Source organism: Ochotona curzoniae, unplaced genomic scaffold (assembly GCF_017591425.1).
Source record: "Ochotona curzoniae isolate NIBS_2020 unplaced genomic scaffold, NIBS_Ocur_1.0 contig_2723, whole genome shotgun sequence".
NCBI classification, from domain to species: Eukaryota; Metazoa; Chordata; class Mammalia; order Lagomorpha; family Ochotonidae; genus Ochotona; species Ochotona curzoniae.
The window spans coordinates 4372067-4392934 of NW_024465573.1; the positions used below are offsets into that span (position 1 = coordinate 4372067).

The following is a 20868-nucleotide window of genomic DNA, read 5'->3' on the forward strand; positions in this document are numbered from 1 at the left end:
TGAGTCTGCCCTTGTGGCCTGACAGCTGCCGTAGATGATGTGTAACTAAGTGAGCATGGCTGTGTTCCAATAAAGCTTCATTTTCAAAAACAGGCAGAAAGCAACTTGGCTGCAAGCCACAGTGTGCCAACCTCTGCCCTAGAGCTCATAGGTATTCACTCTCCCTGTGCTCTGTAGTTCCCCCCAAACGGAAACCCGCTATGTGGCAAAAGAAGGGGGACGGACAAGAAAAGAAAATACTGGGGTCCAAAATGAAGGCCTGCAGTTGTGAATAAAAAACTTTTTCCAGCACAAACCAATTACTGGAAATGAATCCCAATCCTGCACCAAGCAGAGTCGGATATAGTTCAAATAAATCTGGGGATCGTTGCTACGTTTATTGTTTGCTTGTTTATAATGTTCAAGCTGGGGGTCCCCCCAGAGGTCCTATCAGCACCATATTTTCTGCATTTGTCACTTTCCTGCTTTGTAACATTTTCTTTTCTTAGCCCCTGGGACAGAATATAATGTATTTTTCCTGTACTTACAAAATAAATTGGTTATGTTCCCCAAGTTTTCAGTAACTTTCGTTAAAAGAAAAAAAAAAGCAGATAAGAGTTTAGGAAATATGGCTCTTTACTGCTCTGGCTGGCTGGGGGTATTTTATTCTGCCACAGTGTCAGTTTTATTCTCTCAAGTGGTCATTTTTACTTTCTAGCTCCTGTATTCTGGACCAGTGCAGCTGTCTTTATACGTCAATTCACAAAATGAATTGGAATGTCAAAAACGGTAGCAGTTCTCATTGAGTTAAAAATCACTATTATAATCCAGATTCTTCCTTTTCACTTTGCAAAATGCTGCCAGTCTTTTGCCTAACCCTGGACACTAAGCTACTTGATGACTCTTCAAATAAAGATATATCCAGCACCTGACTGAGAAAACAGATACATACAATAACAATTTCAAAAGTGCAAGTGTGAGCTCCCTCCTCATCCCTCCCTATTTGTGCTAACAGCATCACGGTCTGGCTCTTTCAAGTCTACCTATTCTGACCAGTCTGGCTTTGCTGAGATTAGAGATCATTGTTACCATATCGTCAGGGTGGGTAATCTTCTCAAGCGGAAGGGATGGGGAAAAATCAAAGCTAAATATTAATTATAGGGGGAAGGAAGAAGGGGTGACAGGTTAAAGACTCTCAAGATACCAGGCAATGGGCCTTAGGGGGAGCCAAACTAACAGAAATTCACCATTACAAACCCCATTTTCTTCTACTTGGTATGTCATCATGGGGCCCTCTGGTAGCAAGGGGTGTTCCTTTAGGTTTTATTTACACACTTGTTTGTATTTATAAGAAATGCTTGCTTCCTTTAAGCTTTTGCAAGGATGGCAGGGACAGGCACTGTGGTGCAGTGGGTCAAGCTGCTACTGAAGACTGACTCCCTTGCCCCATATAGGATTGTCAATTTGAGTCCCAGCTATTACGCTTCTGATTCAGCTTCCTGCTAGTGTGCCCGGGAAGGAAGCAGGCAGCAGATGATGAATGGGTAAAATTGTTGGGTGACATGGGAGATCTGGAAGGAGTTCCAGGCTCCTGCCTTCAGCCTGACCCAGTTCCAGCTGTGGGCATTGGAGTGTGAACCATTCAATGGGAAGATTCTCTCTCTCTCTCTCTCTCTCTCTCTCTCTCCTTTCACAACCCCATCCCTTTGCCTTTAAAATAAATATATAAAACATTAGATAAATCATGACAGACATAATGGGCTAGCCTTATTACATGTGAGAAGAGCCAGGAAAAAAACCTTCAGAAGATTTCAGATGTATTCGAGAGGAAAGGGATATAAGAGAATTTCCATATATGCTGATTCACTCTCCATCTGCCTACAACCATTGTGCCTGGCAGGGAGCTGTATCGAGGAGCCAGAAGCACAATCCCGGGCTCCCCTACATGGGTGACTGGGACCCAAATATTAGAGCATTGCTGCAGTACCCCACAGTCTGCATGGGCAGGAAGCTGGAGTCACCTGCTGGAGCCTGGAATCAAACCCATACACTCTGTGAGATGTGGGCTTCTTCACCAAATTATATGTCCACTGCTCAAGAGTAATTTTAAAGGCTCTTGAAAGCAAGAGATGGGAGAGAGAGGGTGTGCTGTGACATAGAGCAACCTTCAATGCCAGCATTCCGTATGCATACCAGTTGGACTTTCCACTGCTCCACTTTCAATCCAGTTCTCTGCTAATACCCCTGGGAGAGTAACGGCGGACGGCCCACACTGTCGGGTTGCTATGCTTATGTGGGAAACTGTGAAGATGCTCTTGTGGCCATATTGGGAGGGAACCACTCACAAAGATCTATCTCTCTCTCTCCATCTCTGTTATTCTACCTTTCAAATAAAGAAGGAATAATTTTTAATATAAGAAACATATAGATTGCCTTTTGGAAATTAATCCTGAGGGAAAGTAGACTTAATCAGACTTTACCACCTGAGGTCCCACTGGCACCCATGCCATTACACTGGCATTTGGAATCCTTGGTGGGGTTCCAAAGACACAGTGGGACCTGTTCTTACATGTAGAAAGAGTGTGCTTTGGAGTTTCAAGATCCATTCAGCTGTGTGAGGAGCTTGGAAGCAAACCAGCACTGCCCCTGAGACTGAGCTACCTGGGGGAAATGGCAAGAATCCGCCCACCTCAGTCCTCGCCAGGCTCCCCACCTTGACAGTGCTGCGGTCGTTGATAAGAATCTGCTCTTCGTTGATGTAGAAATAGATGGGTGAAATGATGGTGAGGTTAGGAGAGGACCACTTGTCGAAGTTGATGATGAGCTGGAAGGAGATGTCCGGCAGCTTCTGGCAGATGGTGGACAACACAAAGGCACAGTTGGCGGGGAAGCGGAGGAAGGCGCCATCAAAGGTGCGGAAGACACCGCCGCCTGCCGCCAAGCAGTAGGAAGTTTTGGTGCTGAAGCAGCCGCGCACTCCATTGCGCAAGGCGCACTCCTCGTCTGACTTGCACTGGCGCGGGTCGCACTGGATCAGGTTGCGTCGGAAGCAGCGGCAGCGACGCGTGCAATCGCTGTTCCAGAACAGCTGTTTGGGCTGTAAGACAGAAATGCCAGTGGTTTAGTTAAACACAGGCAATTGGTGCTGCTGCCTGGGTTCCCTCTCCTCTCCCTATTCCCCAAGAGCAAGTCATCTGGGCTCTAGAGGAGGCCGCACTGGCATGACTGGAACTGTTGGACATATCTAGACAATGGGATGTTGGACTGTCTGTACCAGCAATGTCGGGGTACTCTTAAGTAACAGACTGATGGAATTATAACTCTTTATGAAGAAATATAGTATTGTAACAATATGGGGAAAATCAGTCGGGGCGGAAATTTGGGGGAGGGAGGATCCTAGACTATACATAATTGTACCATTAAATTCAAAATTCAAATAAAAACTCGAAAAAAATTTACCACCAGGAGCATGAGGGAGTCTGCCTCCATTCAGATCTTACATCAGCTCTGTGCAACTCAAATGTCAAAAAGAGTGCCATAGACTAAATTAGCTTTAGTCAAGAGCTCTCCAATCTTTTTACTTGGCTGGTTTGTAGAACTAATCACAGCCAGTCTGGTTGGGTAACTGTTGGGGGAGCTGGGTAAGGAGGGAAAATGCTTGATGTAACATTATTACCCAGGAATCCACTTTCAAAAAGTACAAGCTTCTCTTCAAAGATGAAATTTAAATTTACTGGAGCATGGTAAGTTAGTCATTTAGGGTTTATATCCTCAGAAGTCTGTGATAACCAACTTGTGTGATTAATCATTTCAACATTTCACAACACTTATCCTTGTAAATCTCCCCTTGTATCCGGTTACTTGGTTTCTGTATGTCTTGCCCATGAGACATCCAGGGAACAGCCAGGGTCCATGAAAGAACAATGGGAGTATCAGATCACTGAGTTTCTATCCCAGCCTTGCCACCTTACATGTCTACTTGGAGCAACCAGCCTTCCAAGGTGTCAGTCTGCCTGCCTCTAAATTGGAGAGCATGATAATAACTCGCAGGGCAGTTGTGTTTAGCACATTTCCTGATATAGTAGGTGCTCAGTAAGCTGTTATTAAAGAAGAGCCACCTGTCCTGGTTCAGAAAGCAAAGGAATAAAATCACGTAAAACACCTGCAGCAATGTATACCCTTGGCTGGATGTAACCATTGTTTTCTGATCTTTCCCAAATGGACAACAGTCTCTACACAGACCCTACCTCATGCTGTTTGTATTCTTGACTTTGCACTTGCTGGGAAGTGGGTTGTGATTGTCCACGTGTTGTTTTATCCCTACAAATAATGCCCTAGTGGCATGGCACTCAGAATATCATAGGTTGAGTAACTCTTATCTAAAATGGCTCCGAAAAAAAAATATTGTCCAGGTTTTGGACTTTGGGGGAGAATTTAGACTATCTGCATGTCCCTAAAGAGGTGGCCTGGCACTGGGTCCTGTCTAAACACAAAGTTTATTTACATGTTATACATGCCTTGTACACATAACCTATGGGTAATCTTATACAATGTCTTTAATAATTTTGTTCACAAATTTCAATGCTGTGGAATTTGCCACTTGTTGCATCTTCCCTAAGCTCAGAGTTAGATCTGGGAGCAGTTTCGATTAGGATGTATGGCGTGTAACAAGTTACCTAAGCAGTGTTGTCCAGAAAAGGTGTTGTTAATGCTTCTATCTAGTAACTGTTTTCTGTTTGAACTACTTATCAAAGCCCTGGTTATCAAGTTCAGATATGATTCAGAGTCACAGGTAAACAGAGGGGGAGATCTTCCAATCCCAGCACGCTTTAAGATGCCATTGCTGATTCTTTCATGTCCTCGAACCCAGTTCTTTCTCCTTCCAGACCTCTGAAACATTCTGGGTGCCAGCAGCTTCACCAGTGGACTGTACTGCTGTTACCAGATTTACAGAATAATTGAGTAGATGGTCTGGCTTCTCTTAGATAAGAAGTCAGACATTACATTGGTGGGAGAAGAAAAATAACTTGGCTTATATGAATGTGATCAAAGGTTAATAACTCATTCACAGGAGATCTTGATCATGAAACCAGCATCATAGTAAAGTGGCTGGTCCAATGCTGCTGTCTTATCATTAATTAGACATGACAATGACAGCTGGGTGATTATCTTACATGTTAATGGCTAGATGTGCTCACTTTTTATTCCCAAAGAAATTTGCTGTGTAAACAAGCATTGTGGCAAGTAAATGTGGACTGTTTGTTCTGTGAGTTTGATACTTTATAAATTATTGTCAAAAGCCACTGACTTTCTGACAAAAAAGCAGATAATAATGTTGATATTGCTAACAGAGCTGCCCTGTGCCGTCCCTGAGAGAGCCAAGGGCTTTTACGTACATCATTGCAATTACATGCCTGGCTGTTTACTTTTTTTTTTTTAAAGATTTATTTATTTTTATTGGAAAGACAGATATACATAGAGGAGGAGAGACAAAGAGGAAGATCTTCTTCCATCCTATGATTCACTCCTCAAGTGACCCCAATGGCCGGTGCTGCACCAATCCGAAGCCAGGAGCCAGGAACCTCCTCTAGGTCTCCCATGTGGGTGCAGGATCCCAACGCTTTGGGCCATCCTCGGCTGCTTTCCCAGGCCACAGGCAGGGAGCTGGATGGGAAGTGGAGCTGCCAGGATTAGAACCGGTGCCCATATGGGATCCTCGGCATTCAGCGTGAGGACTTTAGCTGCTAGGCCACACCATCGGGCCCACCTGGCTGTTTTCTTTACAACATGTGTCTCAAGAGAATAACAACAATCACAACAGCTACCAGTTATGGAATGACTGGGTGACAGGTAACAGACTTGATACCTGTAATAGATTATTTATACAAAACCCTACAGGGTAGTTATTGGCAGCCATGGTCAAATGCAATGATACTGCAACTCAGGGAAAGGAGACAGTTTGCTTAAATGTCACACCTCCTTTGGGACTGGTGGGATTGCTAGGCTCAAACCCAGATCTCACTCTGTTATGCTATTCTGCTGGTCAGGATCGCAAGGGTCAGGCATATGGCGTCGGTGAGAGACAAACGCACTTCCCAAGTCTCTGGGCTGCGGCATGGAGTTTAGAAGAGGACTTCTGGAGTTTTAAGCCTCAATATATCTCTTCCCTGACTGTAGACAAATGAAATTGATTCTTATATTTTCCCACATGTTCTGCTTTTTCCTTTCAAATCATAGTGCTAAGCCCCAACTTCAATACCACTTCTCCCAAGCAGTCTTCTTTGATTAATTTTTCTACTCAACTGCCTCCCTGCCTTCCTAATGAGCATTTAAATAAGTTTTCCACTGGAAACGAAATTCAAAGCAACTTCCATAATGCTTTCCCCTTTTGTTTAAAGACAACGCAGTTGTTCTTGAATAAGTCAATGCATCTTTACAAGAAATAAATTTTTTTTGCCTACATTTCCAGTTCAGGCATTTCAATTGGATTTCTTTTAAATGCTACTATTCTTTTCCATTTAAAATTGATTAGTTCTGTAGGGTATTATTTTTCACTTGTTGATCTGTCATTTTGTAATTGTTCTCTTGATCTTTAGAGTATATCATTTTTCCCTCTCCTAAATAGATTTTTTAAGTCCTTAAGGCAGGGAACATACTTTCATCCCCCACGATACCACCAGCACAGCGATTCACAATTAGCAGATATTCAATGTTTTCAGCTGTTAGCTGCCTGCTCACCCACAGGAGGTTTTGATGCCACTGAAACAGAGAAGAGTTTTGCAAGCCAAAACTCAAACTTAACGCTTTCTTTCGGCGAGGTCTTTTCTAGAACAACGTGCTATGACACATGAAGAATAATGACATGTTCCCAACAGCAGCAAGATTGAACTGATATGTTTTACCAAGAACCATCTACAGACAGCAACTCAGTTCTCACAGCTAAGGTGCACAGGGTGGTATGTGGGGGGGCTTGCCACCCCACCTAGGCAGGCTAGATCTGGCTCTCTGCAGAAGCTCAATGACCAAGGATACAGAGATGGAACCATGGTTTCCTCTCACACGACTTCAGGAGCCAGAGTCAAGGCTGTTCCAATCCTATCTTGCCCCATATTTTCATTAAAAATGTCCTCAGCCCAGACAGCTACAAATGTCAGAGTCACAGCTAGTGTGTTTCAAAACAGAGCCACATGAGGGTTTTCCAATATGATTTACAGGAGCGGAATTCAGAAGGGTCTCGGCTCCAGACAGGCCCAGCAGAGCAAAACCCATATACTGGAGAAGAAGGGAGCCTCGCTGGTGGGGACAAAGAGGGAAGATGCTCAATGGGCAAGAGGCTCATCTCAACTACTCTCAACCCCCAGCCCCACCCCACCTCCCTGCCATTAGACATCCCATTTCTTCTCAGGCGGTTCTCACCAGCCTCTCTGGGCTGGAGGAGAAGGCCAGCTTGCCTCCATACCTCGTAATATTTGCCGTCTGAGTAGCAGCCACAGTTGTGGGGTAGGATGCAGCTCTTGCCATTCAGAACATAGCCAGCATCACACTGACAGCCTTCCACGCAGTAGTGGTTACAGTCACTCTTCAGGCGGATGGCGGCACAGCGGGGCTGGCAGACACTCACACAGCTCTCATAATGGCTGTTGGGAGGGCAGGTGACAACTACAAGGAAAGAGGCAAATTAGAACCTGTGCAGTCACACGGTGATATGGACATTGCTTGGGATGGAAGGCATGGGGAGAGTAGAGGCTGTGAAATTGCCACCTTTCTTCATTCCCATTGCCCTCTTGCCCCGGAGAATTGCCCCTTCTGACTCATCCATGATCACATGACCTTTGTTCTCTCCTCAGCCTTGATTTTTGGGGTCCTCATCACCTACTGGCTCAAACCCATCTCCCAAGTTGCACAGCACCTGACATCCTCCTGGAGCCATCAGCACCTGCCCACTCCCAGGCCTTTAAGTCTGCCCACACTCAATATTGATCTCTCAGTCCTGCCTGTTTGGTCCTCTGAGTCTTTCCACATTTCCTGTCGCTCAAGTCCCAATCTTAACCATACTGCGCCCTCCTGTTATCCCATAGCTAAATTGCCTTCATCCCAAATTCCTAGAGAGCCTTATTTTAGACTGGAAGTCTGTCAATGGTAGATCTCCAAACATCATGTTTTCTGAGAAAGCAAATATACACTGTGTGTGTGTTATGTGTACATGTGTACACGCTGGTTCAGGTTGGCATTGTGTCACAATTTTTCAAATACATTGACAGGTCATTAGGGAAGGAAGTTTGGGTGCTGGCAAGGAATAGCAGCCCTGGGGCCAACTACAAGAGACACAGGGAGAGTTTGGAGATGTTCTGGGCCCCAGCTGTCCTGTCTATATAATGTAGACATAGCAGCAGCTAGGTCATAGCAGGTTGTAAGGAACTGAATTTGCCCATTTGGAACATGTGAGTATGAAACAATGATTAGACAATCATTAAGGACAAGATTGCTTCAAAGTTTGATGGGGCTATTTTTTTAATCAATATACACTAAGCTCAAATAGTGTTATACTGGGACTTCTACTCTATATAATAATATACAGTGTGTATTTTTTTTAGATTATCTAGAGGGCAAAATACAGTCTTTTTTTTAAAATTTATTTTAGTTTTATCCTAAAGTCAGATATACAGAGAGGAGGAGAGACAAAGAGGAAGATCTTCCATCTGATGATCCACACCCCAAGTGACCCCAACAGCTGGCACTGTGTTGATCCGAAGCCAGGAGCCAGGAGCTTCTTCCAGGTCTTCAGAGTCCAGAGTGCTAACCATTTCATCATGGAACCCCATCATGCTTCCAGGTCTTCCATGCGGGAGCAGGGTCCCAAGGCTTTGGGCCATCCTCTACTGCTTTCCCAGGCCACAAGCAGGGAGCTGGATGGGAAATGGGGCTGCTGGGATTAGAACCAGTGCCCATTTGGATCCCAGCACTTTCAAAGCGAGGACTTTAGCTGCTAGACCACTGCACTGGGCCCCAGAATACACCCTTGAAAGGTGCAAGTCTGTGAATTTTCACACATGTGTAGAGTCATATGACCACAATATATGAACATTAAATAGATTTTTAAACATATTCAGTTTGATAGAACATACGAGTGGTAGAACATGCAACTGAAAGTAGTAATAAACAAGAGTTGACTCTTCTGGAGCTTTTCTGTGCATAAACAAGCACAGACACAGAATTGTGTATCCTGTGTTCATTTTTTTTTTTACATAAACAGTAACATAATATACACACTTTTCTGCTCATGGCTTTTTTTTCTCGTTTAGCCTCAAATGATTGTTTGTGCAGGGTTGCACGGTGTGTATTTTATGTTTATGATGCTGCTACAGCGAGCACCTGCTCCATTTGTCTTTGTCCGCATGAGTAAGTGAATCTATAAATTCCCGTAAGTAGAATTTCTGAGCCAAAGGATTAAAATGCCACCGGTTTGCCCTCTAAATGGGTGATGCCAGTGTTTCCGCCTTCCAGGACTACACAAGAGGTTTGCAGTTCCATGTCCTTGCTGGTTTGTTATCACCAAACCTTCTGATCCATGGAGATACGAAAGGTGAGAATGCCCTGTTTGCATGTGTTTTGTCTCCCTGTCCTGGGAAAAATGATCATCTTTTCTTTCATTTATCTTTTTTTGTGAATTACGTTTTTTGTGTCCTTTCCCCATTTCTGTCACTTTTTTAAATTAAATTATGGAAATTCCTTATAGCTTAAGAACAAACCATTGGGTGTCATATACATATTGCAAAGTATTTATCTCTTTTGCCTTTCCCTTTTTTCTTTTGTTTTGTACTTTGTGTGTTTCATCAAGCCTTAGACATGTGGAAATGCAGAAATCTTAATGTGGTCAAATATATAAGCTTTTCCTTTGTGAAAACTTAGAAAGACCCGCTCCAGGATCTGAAAATACACTTTTTTCTCATTAGTACATGTAACTTACTCCAGGACTAACCATGTTATAGCTCACTAAACAAGCCTCAGCATCATCAAAATTCTACCATGCATCTTCTCAGACCATCATGGAGTAAAACTGGAGACCAATGACTCAAAATACCTCAGAAGGTGTGCAAAGACCTGGAGACTGAACCATATGTTACTAAATGAACAATGGGTTAGAGAGGAGATCAAAGGTAAAATCTTAAAAATCGCTTGAAACAAATGAAGACATCAGCACAACACATCAAGACTTATGGGACACGATCAAGGCAGTCTTAAGAGAAAAGTTCATCTCAGTCAAGGCTGATGTTAACAAATTAGAAAAGCACCAAGTAAATGAGCTAGCCATACATTTGAAGGAGCTGAAAACAACAGTAAATCAGTCCCAAGAGTAGTAGAAAAAAAGAACTATCCAAAATAAGGGAGGAAATAAACCAAAGAGAGATCAAAACAACAATATGTAAGAGCAATGAATCAAAGAGCTGGTTCTTTGAAAAAATCAGTAAAATGGATTCCCCACTAGCCCAACTAATCAATAAAAGAGGGAGAAGATATGAACCAATAGGATCAGAAACAAAAAAAGGAAATACAGCAACAAATACCTTGGAGAGCCATAGAATTATTAGCAACTATTACAAGCAACTATGTGCCAACAAATCAGAAGATAGAAGAAATGGTTAGATTTTTGGACACAGACAACCCAACAAAAGTGAATCATGAGGCATTCATTCATCTAAATAGACAAATAACAATGACTGCGGTTGAATCTGTAATGAGATCCCTCCCAACCAAGAAAAGCCCTGGACCAGATGGCTTCACTGCTGAATTCTACTGAATGTTTCAACAAGAACTTACTCCAATCCTCCTCATGCTATTCCAAACAGTAGACGGGAGGCAATCCTTCCAAACTCTTTCCATGAAGTCAACATCATCTTAATACCAAAGCCAGCTAGAAACGCAACAGAAACAAAGAACTACAGACTGACTTCCCTGATGAACACAGATGCAAAGAATCTCAACAAAATACTGGCCAACAGGATCCAGCTTGTACATCAGGCAGATCATTCCCCTGTGCCAAGTGGGAGTAATTCCTGGTATGCAGGGATGGTTTAACATTCGCAGATCAATAATTGTGATCCACCACATCAACAAATCAAAAAATTAAAGCCATATATATGATCATTTCAATAGATGCAGAGAAGGCTTTTTATAAAAATCAACACCACTTCATGCTAAAAACAAATGTTGGTTTTTTACAAAGCAAAAGAAAGACCCTCTCCACTGCAAGATGACAGAATATGCCTTTGGTTTCATCTGATATTTTTCCATTTTCATATTTTATGCCCAATGTTTGTTCAATCTGTGTTTTTCTTTTGTAGGGAATGTAGGAAAGATTTTGGTTCTTTATCTCCAGTCTGTCCTGGGTCCCTATAGTTCGCTGTGTGATGGGGAACTTGTGTCTGTGATATGACCTGCTTCTTACTAATTTCTTTGTCATGTTTGGGCCTGTATTTAAGCTTTCTCACCTTCTCATCTTGGTCTTTTTGTTCCAGTGCCAGCATTAACTTGTTTGATTCTTACTATTGACTTGCTGAAACTTGTCCCATACGTCAAAATTAACAGCAACTTATGTGCTGGCATACATGATAACATCCAGAAAGATGAAGTATGTATTTGGCATTCTTTGTCATTCTTCCATGTTTTTCAAACAGATTCTATCTCTAACCATACTATGCACTTCATTACTTTATTCTTGTGATTACTCCATGGCATCCAAAATGTTGCTGAGAACATGGTAGATGCTTAATAAACATATGATTCTTGAAAACAAACTTTCAAAGTCCTAATACTGATTTTCTGCTTGCCATTCCCCACAAATGAAGTTCTGAGATCTGTGGAATGATTAGTGAATTATGCATCTGTAAATACACTGTGTTAGGACTGACACATCCAGTTGTCTGACTTCTCATTGATGCCTCGCTGGTCAACAGAATGAGCAGACTCCCATGAAATGCCATCTAGTATCACAGAATACACAGGCGCTTTGGACTCATCCTGAGATGGTATTGAACCCTGCCTCCACTGTTAGCTAGCAGTATCGAAGAGAGCAGGCTGTTTGTTCTGACTCTAGTCTCTTCTGTAAAACGAGGACAATAATGCCTCTAATATCCAGCCCTGGTTTAGATAACGAGAGAAACAATTTAGAAAGATATCCATATACTGCCTGATACTTGTATATCTTCTACTAGTAATGGTAGTAGTAGTAGGATTGGTAGAAATTAATTTTTTAAAATTATTCAGAGGGAACAAACTGGATGTATGAAGAAGTCAATTAAAAGAAGTCCAATTACCAGACATTGGACTCAGGAGTCTGAAGTAGCAAAAAGTACCTCTCAACAAAGAGGAGGCGGTCATGGCAACTAATTTTGACCTCTTACCACTCTTCAAAGAGTGGGTCTCAAGGCACGGAGAGGCCAACACTGAATAGCAGAGAGTGTGCTATCTCTGGAGCCCATTTTCAACTTAAGCAAGCCTTATTCCCTGGGAAGTTGACTTTAGTTCTGTTTTCTCCTCTAGAAAATGGGATTATTCCTCGTGTCTGCAGAGTTAGTGTGAGGAGTAAATGAATCTGTGAATCCCATTTAGAATGTTAGTAGTGCTAGAATGAGGCTATTACTTGGACCCCTGTCCACATGGGAAGCTTAGATTGAATTCCTCCTGGAATTCCTCCTGGATCCTAACTTCATTTGAACCTAGTTCCCACCATTGCAACCATTATCGGAGTGAGCCAGCAAATGGAGATCCTCTCTGTCTCTGTCTTTCTCTGTAACTGCCTATAAAATAAATAAATAAATACATATTTTTTTTAAAAAAAAAAATACTGCTAGAACATAAGATGAACTAAGAAGCAGCTATTGTTTGATCAATTATTTTTTCTCTGACCCTACTAGAAGTTGTTTTAAGTCTCCCATTAGGGGACTGAAAACTCAGCTGTACGAAGCTTAGGAAGGGTTAGTAATTAAGGTAATTTACCTCCGTCTCCCTCCCAGCCTATTTGTTCAACTTGTGTGACGAGGTTTTCTAATGTGTTTACAAATAACATAATTGAGTAATAAATTATTCCACTGATAGGGACAGCCAATACTATTGAAAAACACCCGCATTTCACTGTGCTCTCAAAACACACAAGTTCCATGGCTTAACCTCTTTTCTTCTGAAAGCACCATTTCTGGTGTCTCAACATCCGAGAGTTAAATTAGATTGATTTTTAGCAGAATGGTGCATGTGTGTGTAGAGGGGTGAATGTGGTGTGTGTCCTGCATTCCTTTCTTAGAAGCGAAAAGTCCAATCATACCTGGCAACAAACTGCCACATACAAGCCAGATGTCTGTACTCACCCACCTCTAGGTTGGTTGGCTGAGTTGGGACACAAGCTCTTGCAGCTTTTTCAGCTTCTGAACTTCTAAGGTAACCACGAGCTGTCCCCTGCTGTGCCCTGTCAACACTCACATCACCACCACCACAAACACTCTTCACAAATACATTCCTTCTCTTATTTTAGTTTTCTCTTTTGCCACGTATCACCGCGAGATCCTTGGGTGCTCTGTTTGGTCTCTGGCCCTCTCCTTCAATGAGAATGTAGGGAAAAGTTCTACATCTTCTTGTGACAGGAACAATTCCTGGTGCATCAGACTAGAACATGCTTGGGGTTGGGGGCAGCTGGTCCAAGGCAGTAATGGCACCCAAGATTGAGGCAAGACTGATTCTGAATGTCATGGGTAGAGTTCTTCAAGAGTTGCTGTAACTAGCCAACAGAGCAGGCAGCTGATATCCAGATAGAATCTTGAAAATGGGAGAGTGATGGGTCACCAGTAGAGGTAACACAAAGATAAGAAACAAAAATTCATTTTCATCTTCATTTTTCCTAGCTAATCTCCATGAAGGTGGGCTGATTTTCCTCATACTTAGGCTATGGGGGCTGGTCATGGGACTTAGTAACTCAATTCCTTTGCCTTCCCATGAGTGACAAAAATTGAGACCAATTAACTGGAATGGAAATTCCTGGCAATAGCCATGTTCACCAAAACTAGAGCAATGGCATTTGGCAATCGCCATGCTAGCCCCTATCCCAGCCACCTCCAGAGAGCAGTAAGACTCCACGCCTGGCTATAAGGAAAGTGGGAATTCCCTGTAGGAAATCTCAAAGGGAAACAGACCCAGCCTTTCCAAACCCCTTTCCTCACCATGTACAAGGAGGAGAGCTTAAGATTCAGAAACTAGCTTACTAATTTAGAAAAAGAGCTCCCTTGTCCTACTGTGCTGACCCTGATGAGTCCAGAGCTGCTCTTGAGATTTATCCAGACTTGAACTCTTTTTGTAGGCATACTCATTTTACTGAAATCACCAGAGGTCAATTTGGACAGCAGCCCCTGCTGTCACTACCTGCCTTACATCTCACTTGGGACTCAGCCTGCATGAAAGCTTTCTTTCCTTCCATCCCCACCTCCTCTGGCCCCTCCCCTCACACTTGCATGAATCCAATGACTGTATGTTGGATGTAGGCTGATAGTGGGCATTAGACCTCAGCACTATCTCTGGATTTCCACCCATGTTTCCCTTTTCTGAGATGAGAATGGGAGGCTGTCTCCAGGAACGCTATCATCTCACTCAAGTATTCAGTATCTATTTGCAGCTTTTGTTGTACAGTTAGGACCCCCATCTCCAAATTTAAATATATATATATATATATATATTACAGTTAATGAGATTGAGATGGGAAAATAGACCAGAGCAGGTTAGCCAAAGACCAACAGCAATTTCTGCTCCAAACGTTTTCCAGTTCTCATGTGCTAAAGGCAAGCAAATTATTCCACCAGTGTAGAGTAGGAGTTGAGATTTTGAGGTTAGAAAGCCAAGTATAAAATGTTAATAAAGTCTTTAGCACCATGCTTGGCTCCAAGAAAGCCATTAATAAACTAATGCCACTTAGTATGTGTAGAGCGTAAATGGTGTAGGCAGCACAGTCCTTGCTAAGTAAAAGGTAAGCAGAGTCAAGGAGAAAAGGTGAATGGCTCCAATGTTACACTGATATTTCAGAGCAGAGTCAAGGCTAGAATCCAGGAGTTCTAATTCTCCTCTAATGCTCACAATATTCTTCCATTTCCTAAGCCCAAAGACTAGGATGTAACCTATATGAACCAAACACAGCACACTTAAGAGAGATCATAAAATCACTCAAACAATGGTGGTCCCATGAGGTTCTAGAACAACTGAACTAATTAACTCCTTCATTAGCCTTTTATTAACATTTTACTGACACTTGGTAGGTATAAAAGTTATGTGTGGTATGATGTGCTTTATACACCTGATATTGATTATTCTTATCAAAACCCACGAAATACATAGGTTGAAATGGGGTATCAACCCTCTTTTACAGATAAGGAAATGGAGGCACCAAGGGGCTACTTATCCACTTTCAGATAACAAACTCAACTCCACAGTGACATACTCTTAAATTTCTCTATTCAATTTGTTGAAACTTGTATGGAGTTTGTGCCCACATCAATTGACATCGAGGGGAAGCCAGAAGGAGAGATAATGAAAAAGACTCACAGCAGGATGTGTAATTCCTCCAGCCAGTCACTGCGATCCCCTGGGTCTGGCAGGTGCTGGCATAGTTCTGCAGCCAGTTGCAGGCGGTCTGAACTGCACCACCATCAATACATGAATCAAACAGGCAGTTCTTGTAGAAGAAGGTGGGGTTGACTTTGCTGTGACACTTGGAGAAGCCAGCGTTCTGGCTGGGAATCAGGCTGCACAGTTGTTGCACCTTGGAGAAACCTTCAACCTTATTGCAGGACGGACAACGGTCCCCACAGCCCACTTGGCAGAAGGTATCCCTCTTCACCCAGCTCTGCCCAAATTCGTTGACACTCAATGCAAGTAGACCCATGGGCATCTCCAGGTCATCTTCAGGGTTGCCATTGTAGCGGCCGCACAGTCCATAGGTGCTGTTCTGCATGCTCCGAGGGACAGTGATGGAAAGAAAGGTCTTCCAGTCGTACACGACCTTCAAACCAAAATCAGTTTCCACCACCACATGGAAGCCAAAGGAAAATATATTTATCTTCCCTTGTCCCAACTTCAGGGGCAGATACAGCCGTTCATTGTTGACCTGCAAAAGAAGGAGAGTCTTGGTGGAGAAACACAGTTGATCCAGACATTTCCCAACAGTTTCAATTCTTCTCAAGAAAGACAAGTCCCAGAGGGGACTTGGGACAGGTTGAGTCTTCGCATATTGGTTGTTTTTGTCAGTCAACTATTATTATTAGGACTTGAACAGACCTAAATGACTATCTTTTGTACACTAATATACCTATTCATTTTGGTGCCTTCTGTTTACATAGCATTATTTCCCCTAGGAGTTCAAATTGTTTTCTCCAAGGTAATGAGAGGGTAATAAGAATTCAATTAAGGTTTAGACTAAAATATCCAACTCTAAAACTCTTGTGTTTCTATTTCCAGCTCTGCTGTAGATTTATTTTAGGCAAGCCCCAATTTATTAATTCCTTCAGGAATTTTTTCCCCTTGAAGGATGACTTCACTTTGCTGTTCTCTCAGCTTGGTATGCCATGCTTCACCAGCCAACATTCATCTCATCCCCCCACCCCAACACCGTGTCCTTTGTAAAGCCAGATTTTCCAAGCCCAAACTGCTGGTCAGAATGAATCACTCCTTCATCTGGGCAACAACAACTTGTTATTTATACTTCTCTTTTGTTATTTGGCCAAGACTAAGCCTATGCATCCTGAGATTGAAACACATACCACAGTCTGCCTTTTATTATGATTAGCTGCATACACTCTGTCTCACTTACAGGTTTATGAGCAACCAGTAGTCAGCAGCCACATTTTATTGATCATACCTACTGTCCCCTGGTGATCCCCCAGGTGACTGATACTGTGCCTCACAGAGAGCAAGCACTTGACACAAGTTTCTCCCCATATATTTTAATTTCAGACAGTAAGGAAATCCCTTAACATCAAACTCCAGAACTACACCGTCCTTCGATTGCTTTGATTCAGATGGGTCACATCTAATAGCCTGTGGCTGGGTTAGTACATGCTGGAAAATAGAGACAGCTTGCTGGTTCCTGGGAGGTGAGGGTAAAAGGTGAGCAAGTCTCTTGTGGAAGAAGCAGGTGTTTCAGGATTACATTCTGGCCAGAAATCCTTTCTACCCACCTCTTTCTTCTCTCCTTGGGTTGATCCCTCTGCTTACTCCATGGCTCCTGCTGTAATGCAAATTCTTGACCCTCTTCACCTTGACTGTTGAATCACCTCCTAACTTGTCACTTTTGCTCAAGGATTGCCCTTCACCTCCGTTCACTCACCACTGTCAGTCCAGAATTTTAAGATGCAATCAAAATTGACAAGCCCAGTACAGAAGGCATTTTCCAGGGCTTGGGCAGATGTCTCACTTGTTTTGCACAATCCATTGGATTTTTCAGGATTTGACCTCACCTCTCAGACCCAGCCACAGGTCTTTCATAGCTGCAATACTCAATAATTTGCTGTTCTAACTGAACCACATTGTGTCATTTCTCCCTGCCATTTCTTATGTTACAGCATAAAGATTTCTGGCCCCTTGCCCTGCACCATGACACTGAATGATGATAAGTTCAAAGCTTGATTTGGGTCAATGGGAGCTACTTGGCTCAAAGGGTTATGAGCCCCTGTTATAAACCATCCACATCAAGTGTACTAGGCAAATTTAGGGACAAATTCTATGTTATAAGTCATGTATCAGATCTCCCAATAACTCATGCTAGCCCTAAATCTCTGACTTCCACCGCGCACCTCCTGAACTCTCTTTCTCCATTGCTTTTCTCAAATTTCATGCTCCCCTTACCTTCTCAAGCAACCCCATCTCGGATGTTGTTGCTAGTGAACCTTATGTAAGACAGCAAGAATGACCTTTCCTCCAGCCCACTCTCCATTAGACAGTGCTCTTCTTCCCAAACTCAACTCAACTGTCTCCTCTTTTACAAAAATCCATGCAGGAAGAATTCATTCATCCATCCAGTAGACATTATTCTGGCACCACCATGTGCCAGCAGGCACTGTGTTTAAGGCTGGAATAAAGCAAAGAACCCTTTTTTCCCTTAGAAGCTTACAGATATGTGGCAGAGATGGACACATAAAGAGATAGTAACATCACCTGATAAGGCAGCAATAGATACAAATAAGTGCTCAGCACCAGGCTCCATCTGGAGACAGCATCAGTAATGTCTGAAGAAGACATTACCCTTACCTGGTCCCAAATGATGGGTGGGGGTTGGCCAGACAAAGAGGAATGTGAATGAAGAAAGGTGAATTTCGAGAAAAGGGCTCAGCCCAAGCAAACACCTAAATGAGAGGAAAACATCCTGATAAATATGAAGAATTGCAGCAATTTAGTGCTGCTGGAGCATAAAGTGTGTCCTTGGGAATGGTAGGATATGAAGATGAAGGTGGGGAGGTACTGCACCATGTAGGGCCTAGTGTGCCATATCACGCATGGCAGAAGTCCATGAGATAAAGCCTGAAACGTACTCACTCATTTTTCAAAAAAAAAAAAAGAGTCAGTAATGATCTTAATAAAAGAATTTTTGATGGGACACAAAGCCAGAAGTCAGATTGCAGAGGCAAATGATAGTTGGGAGATGCAGAAGCAGATATGATTTGGCTCCCAAGGGAAAGAAAGAGATTGGATAGAGCCTCATAGAAAGGGATCTTATAGGAAGGGAACATTGAAGACATAGGGGTAAGGGGAGATGACAGATAATCAAGATCCCAGGGAAGGCAAAAAGCAGGATAGGTATGGATGGAGAGTGATGGGGAGGTGAGGGATGAGAGGAGAAGAGGTGCTGGGTTCTCTGTGCTTGGAAGAATGAGAAAGATGCCACGCACCCCACCTGAGTGTCAGGATGTATTGATGTGGGGAAGAGAGGGGAGATACTACCAAATGAGCACGACTTTCTCAGCCAGGAGAGCCCTATGCAAACACAGCTTTGACTCAGCAGCTCATGGAGGGAAGGAGTCGTGGAGACCCTGTCCTGCCCTGCAGCCTCACAACCAATCAACTAGAGCCCATTCACCCCAAGGCTGACCTGTGTATCTCACTTGATTCCCAAGTCTCCCTTCATTCCATATACCCTACCTCCTTAGCATCATGTAGGAAGCAACACCTTGGGGAAGGAAGATAATGAGGGTCAAGCTAAAAGTCTTGCAAGTTTGGTCACTGCTAAAGCCTGAGAACAGAACATCTTTCAATGCAGAAAAAAAAAATGAGCTACTCTCAACATCAGTGTTCTCCATCCAGGCAACTCTGTCCTGAATCAATCTCTCTCTTTCTTCCTCTCTCTCTCCCCTCCCCCCCCCCAGTGAGAAATAGAAGGAAAGGAGATTCTAAGGGAGAGGAGCTCAGAGGAAAAGGAGGAGGTTGGTGTGACAATGCAGCTTGATGGATAGGGGAGGAAGGCACAGAGAGGACAAAAAGTACGAGGATATGAGGGTGTGGAGGGATGTATTTCAAATATTTAAGTGCAGCTAACACCAGGATCCATAGAGATTGGTTCCTCTGCCTGCTTCAGATACTAAAATTTTCAGATGCTTTCCTTGTAGAAAATGCCATAATGTTTGCATAGAACTTACATATTTCTTCCTGTATACTTTAAATTTTCTCTGGGTGACTTATACTACTCAATTCAAGATAAATGCTATGTGTATTGTACTGTAGTATAAAGGCAATAATTACACCCTTCACATTATACTGTTCTGAACTGGTAACAGGTCCATCTGTCCCATGAGACTATGAGATCTCTTAGGACAGCCTCTTGGACTTTGTCTATGGTTTCAATATGACTTTTCCCCTTCCCTCACACTATATATAAAACCTCAAAGTCATAAGCAGAGGACAAATATAATCCAGTTTCAGTATTTAGGACATGGAGCCCAATGGGAGATAGTTAAGTCATTGGGGTGTGTCTCCAGAAAGAAGTTTTCATGAGATTGTTGTCATAAAAACCTGAGTTTAGGGTCAACTTTTCTCTCACTCTCTCTCTACTTTCCGACTTACTGTGGGATCCTCCCTGACCCATCTGTCTTCCCCAATAGATGCCAAACCAAGGAGATCATCCAGTCTTGGCCTTGAACCTCCAATGCAGTGAGCTAAATAACCCCATTTTTCTTATCACAAAATATACATGCTCCAATATTTCACTGCAGCACTGAAAAGTGAACTAACACAGAAGCCATGCTGTTGCCTTCACTGATCTCATGCTTGATACCATCTTTCCCAAAAATTCTCATTTCTTGGCACAGAGTAGCCAACTGTCCTAGCTTGTACAATGAGACTGGGCCAGAGTGATGCTTAGACGCTCACTCCTTTTTGATGGCCACTGGACTGACAATAGGTGACAAAGATACAGGATGTAAAGACCTTGTAATCCTGCCTATTGGCTGGATGTGAAGGATGTGGCTGTGCTACAGAGCAGGAAGTCCTTCTCTCCTGAGCTCTGGCTGTGGAGGTGGAGCTGCAGTAGTGCCCGCTGGGAGTGGCTCGCTTTCTGTAGCTCACCCCCATTATCCTGTCTGCTCTATAGATAGTATGTTTATTTTCAGCATCCCTTGACTTGGTGGATTTTCCCACATCCTGAAGGGCTCCTGAATACAGAGGAGGATCAGAGTCACAGAAGGACCCTGTGTCCCCAGAAGCCCCTTCCATGTCCTCCTCCATTTCTGCAGGCACCGGCAGTGACCTGGAGCTTTGGGTTCTGCTTTGTCCTGCACTTCATTTCACACTGTTATTACAACAGCCATTATTCTTCAGGCCCATGGAGGGACGGTGACTAATAATAACATCATGGGAAAAACAAATGCAAAT

General features: G+C 43.1%; 1 protein-coding gene across 2 annotated transcripts in view; it reads right to left on the reverse strand.

The window, feature by feature from the left end:
• LOC121154046 (tubulin-specific chaperone cofactor E-like protein) overlaps window positions 1-20868 on the reverse strand; it is a 155606-nt gene that overhangs the window by 18087 nt on the left and 116651 nt on the right. For both annotated transcript variants that reach the window (XM_040976804.1, XM_040976805.1), the window contains 3 exons: window positions 15556-16117; window positions 7439-7638; window positions 2693-3076 (listed from right to left, as the gene is read on the reverse strand). In XM_040976804.1, the coding sequence (XP_040832738.1) occupies window positions 2693-3076; window positions 7439-7638; window positions 15556-16117 (1146 nt within the window). The remainder of the gene's footprint in view (window positions 1-2692; window positions 3077-7438; window positions 7639-15555; window positions 16118-20868) is intronic.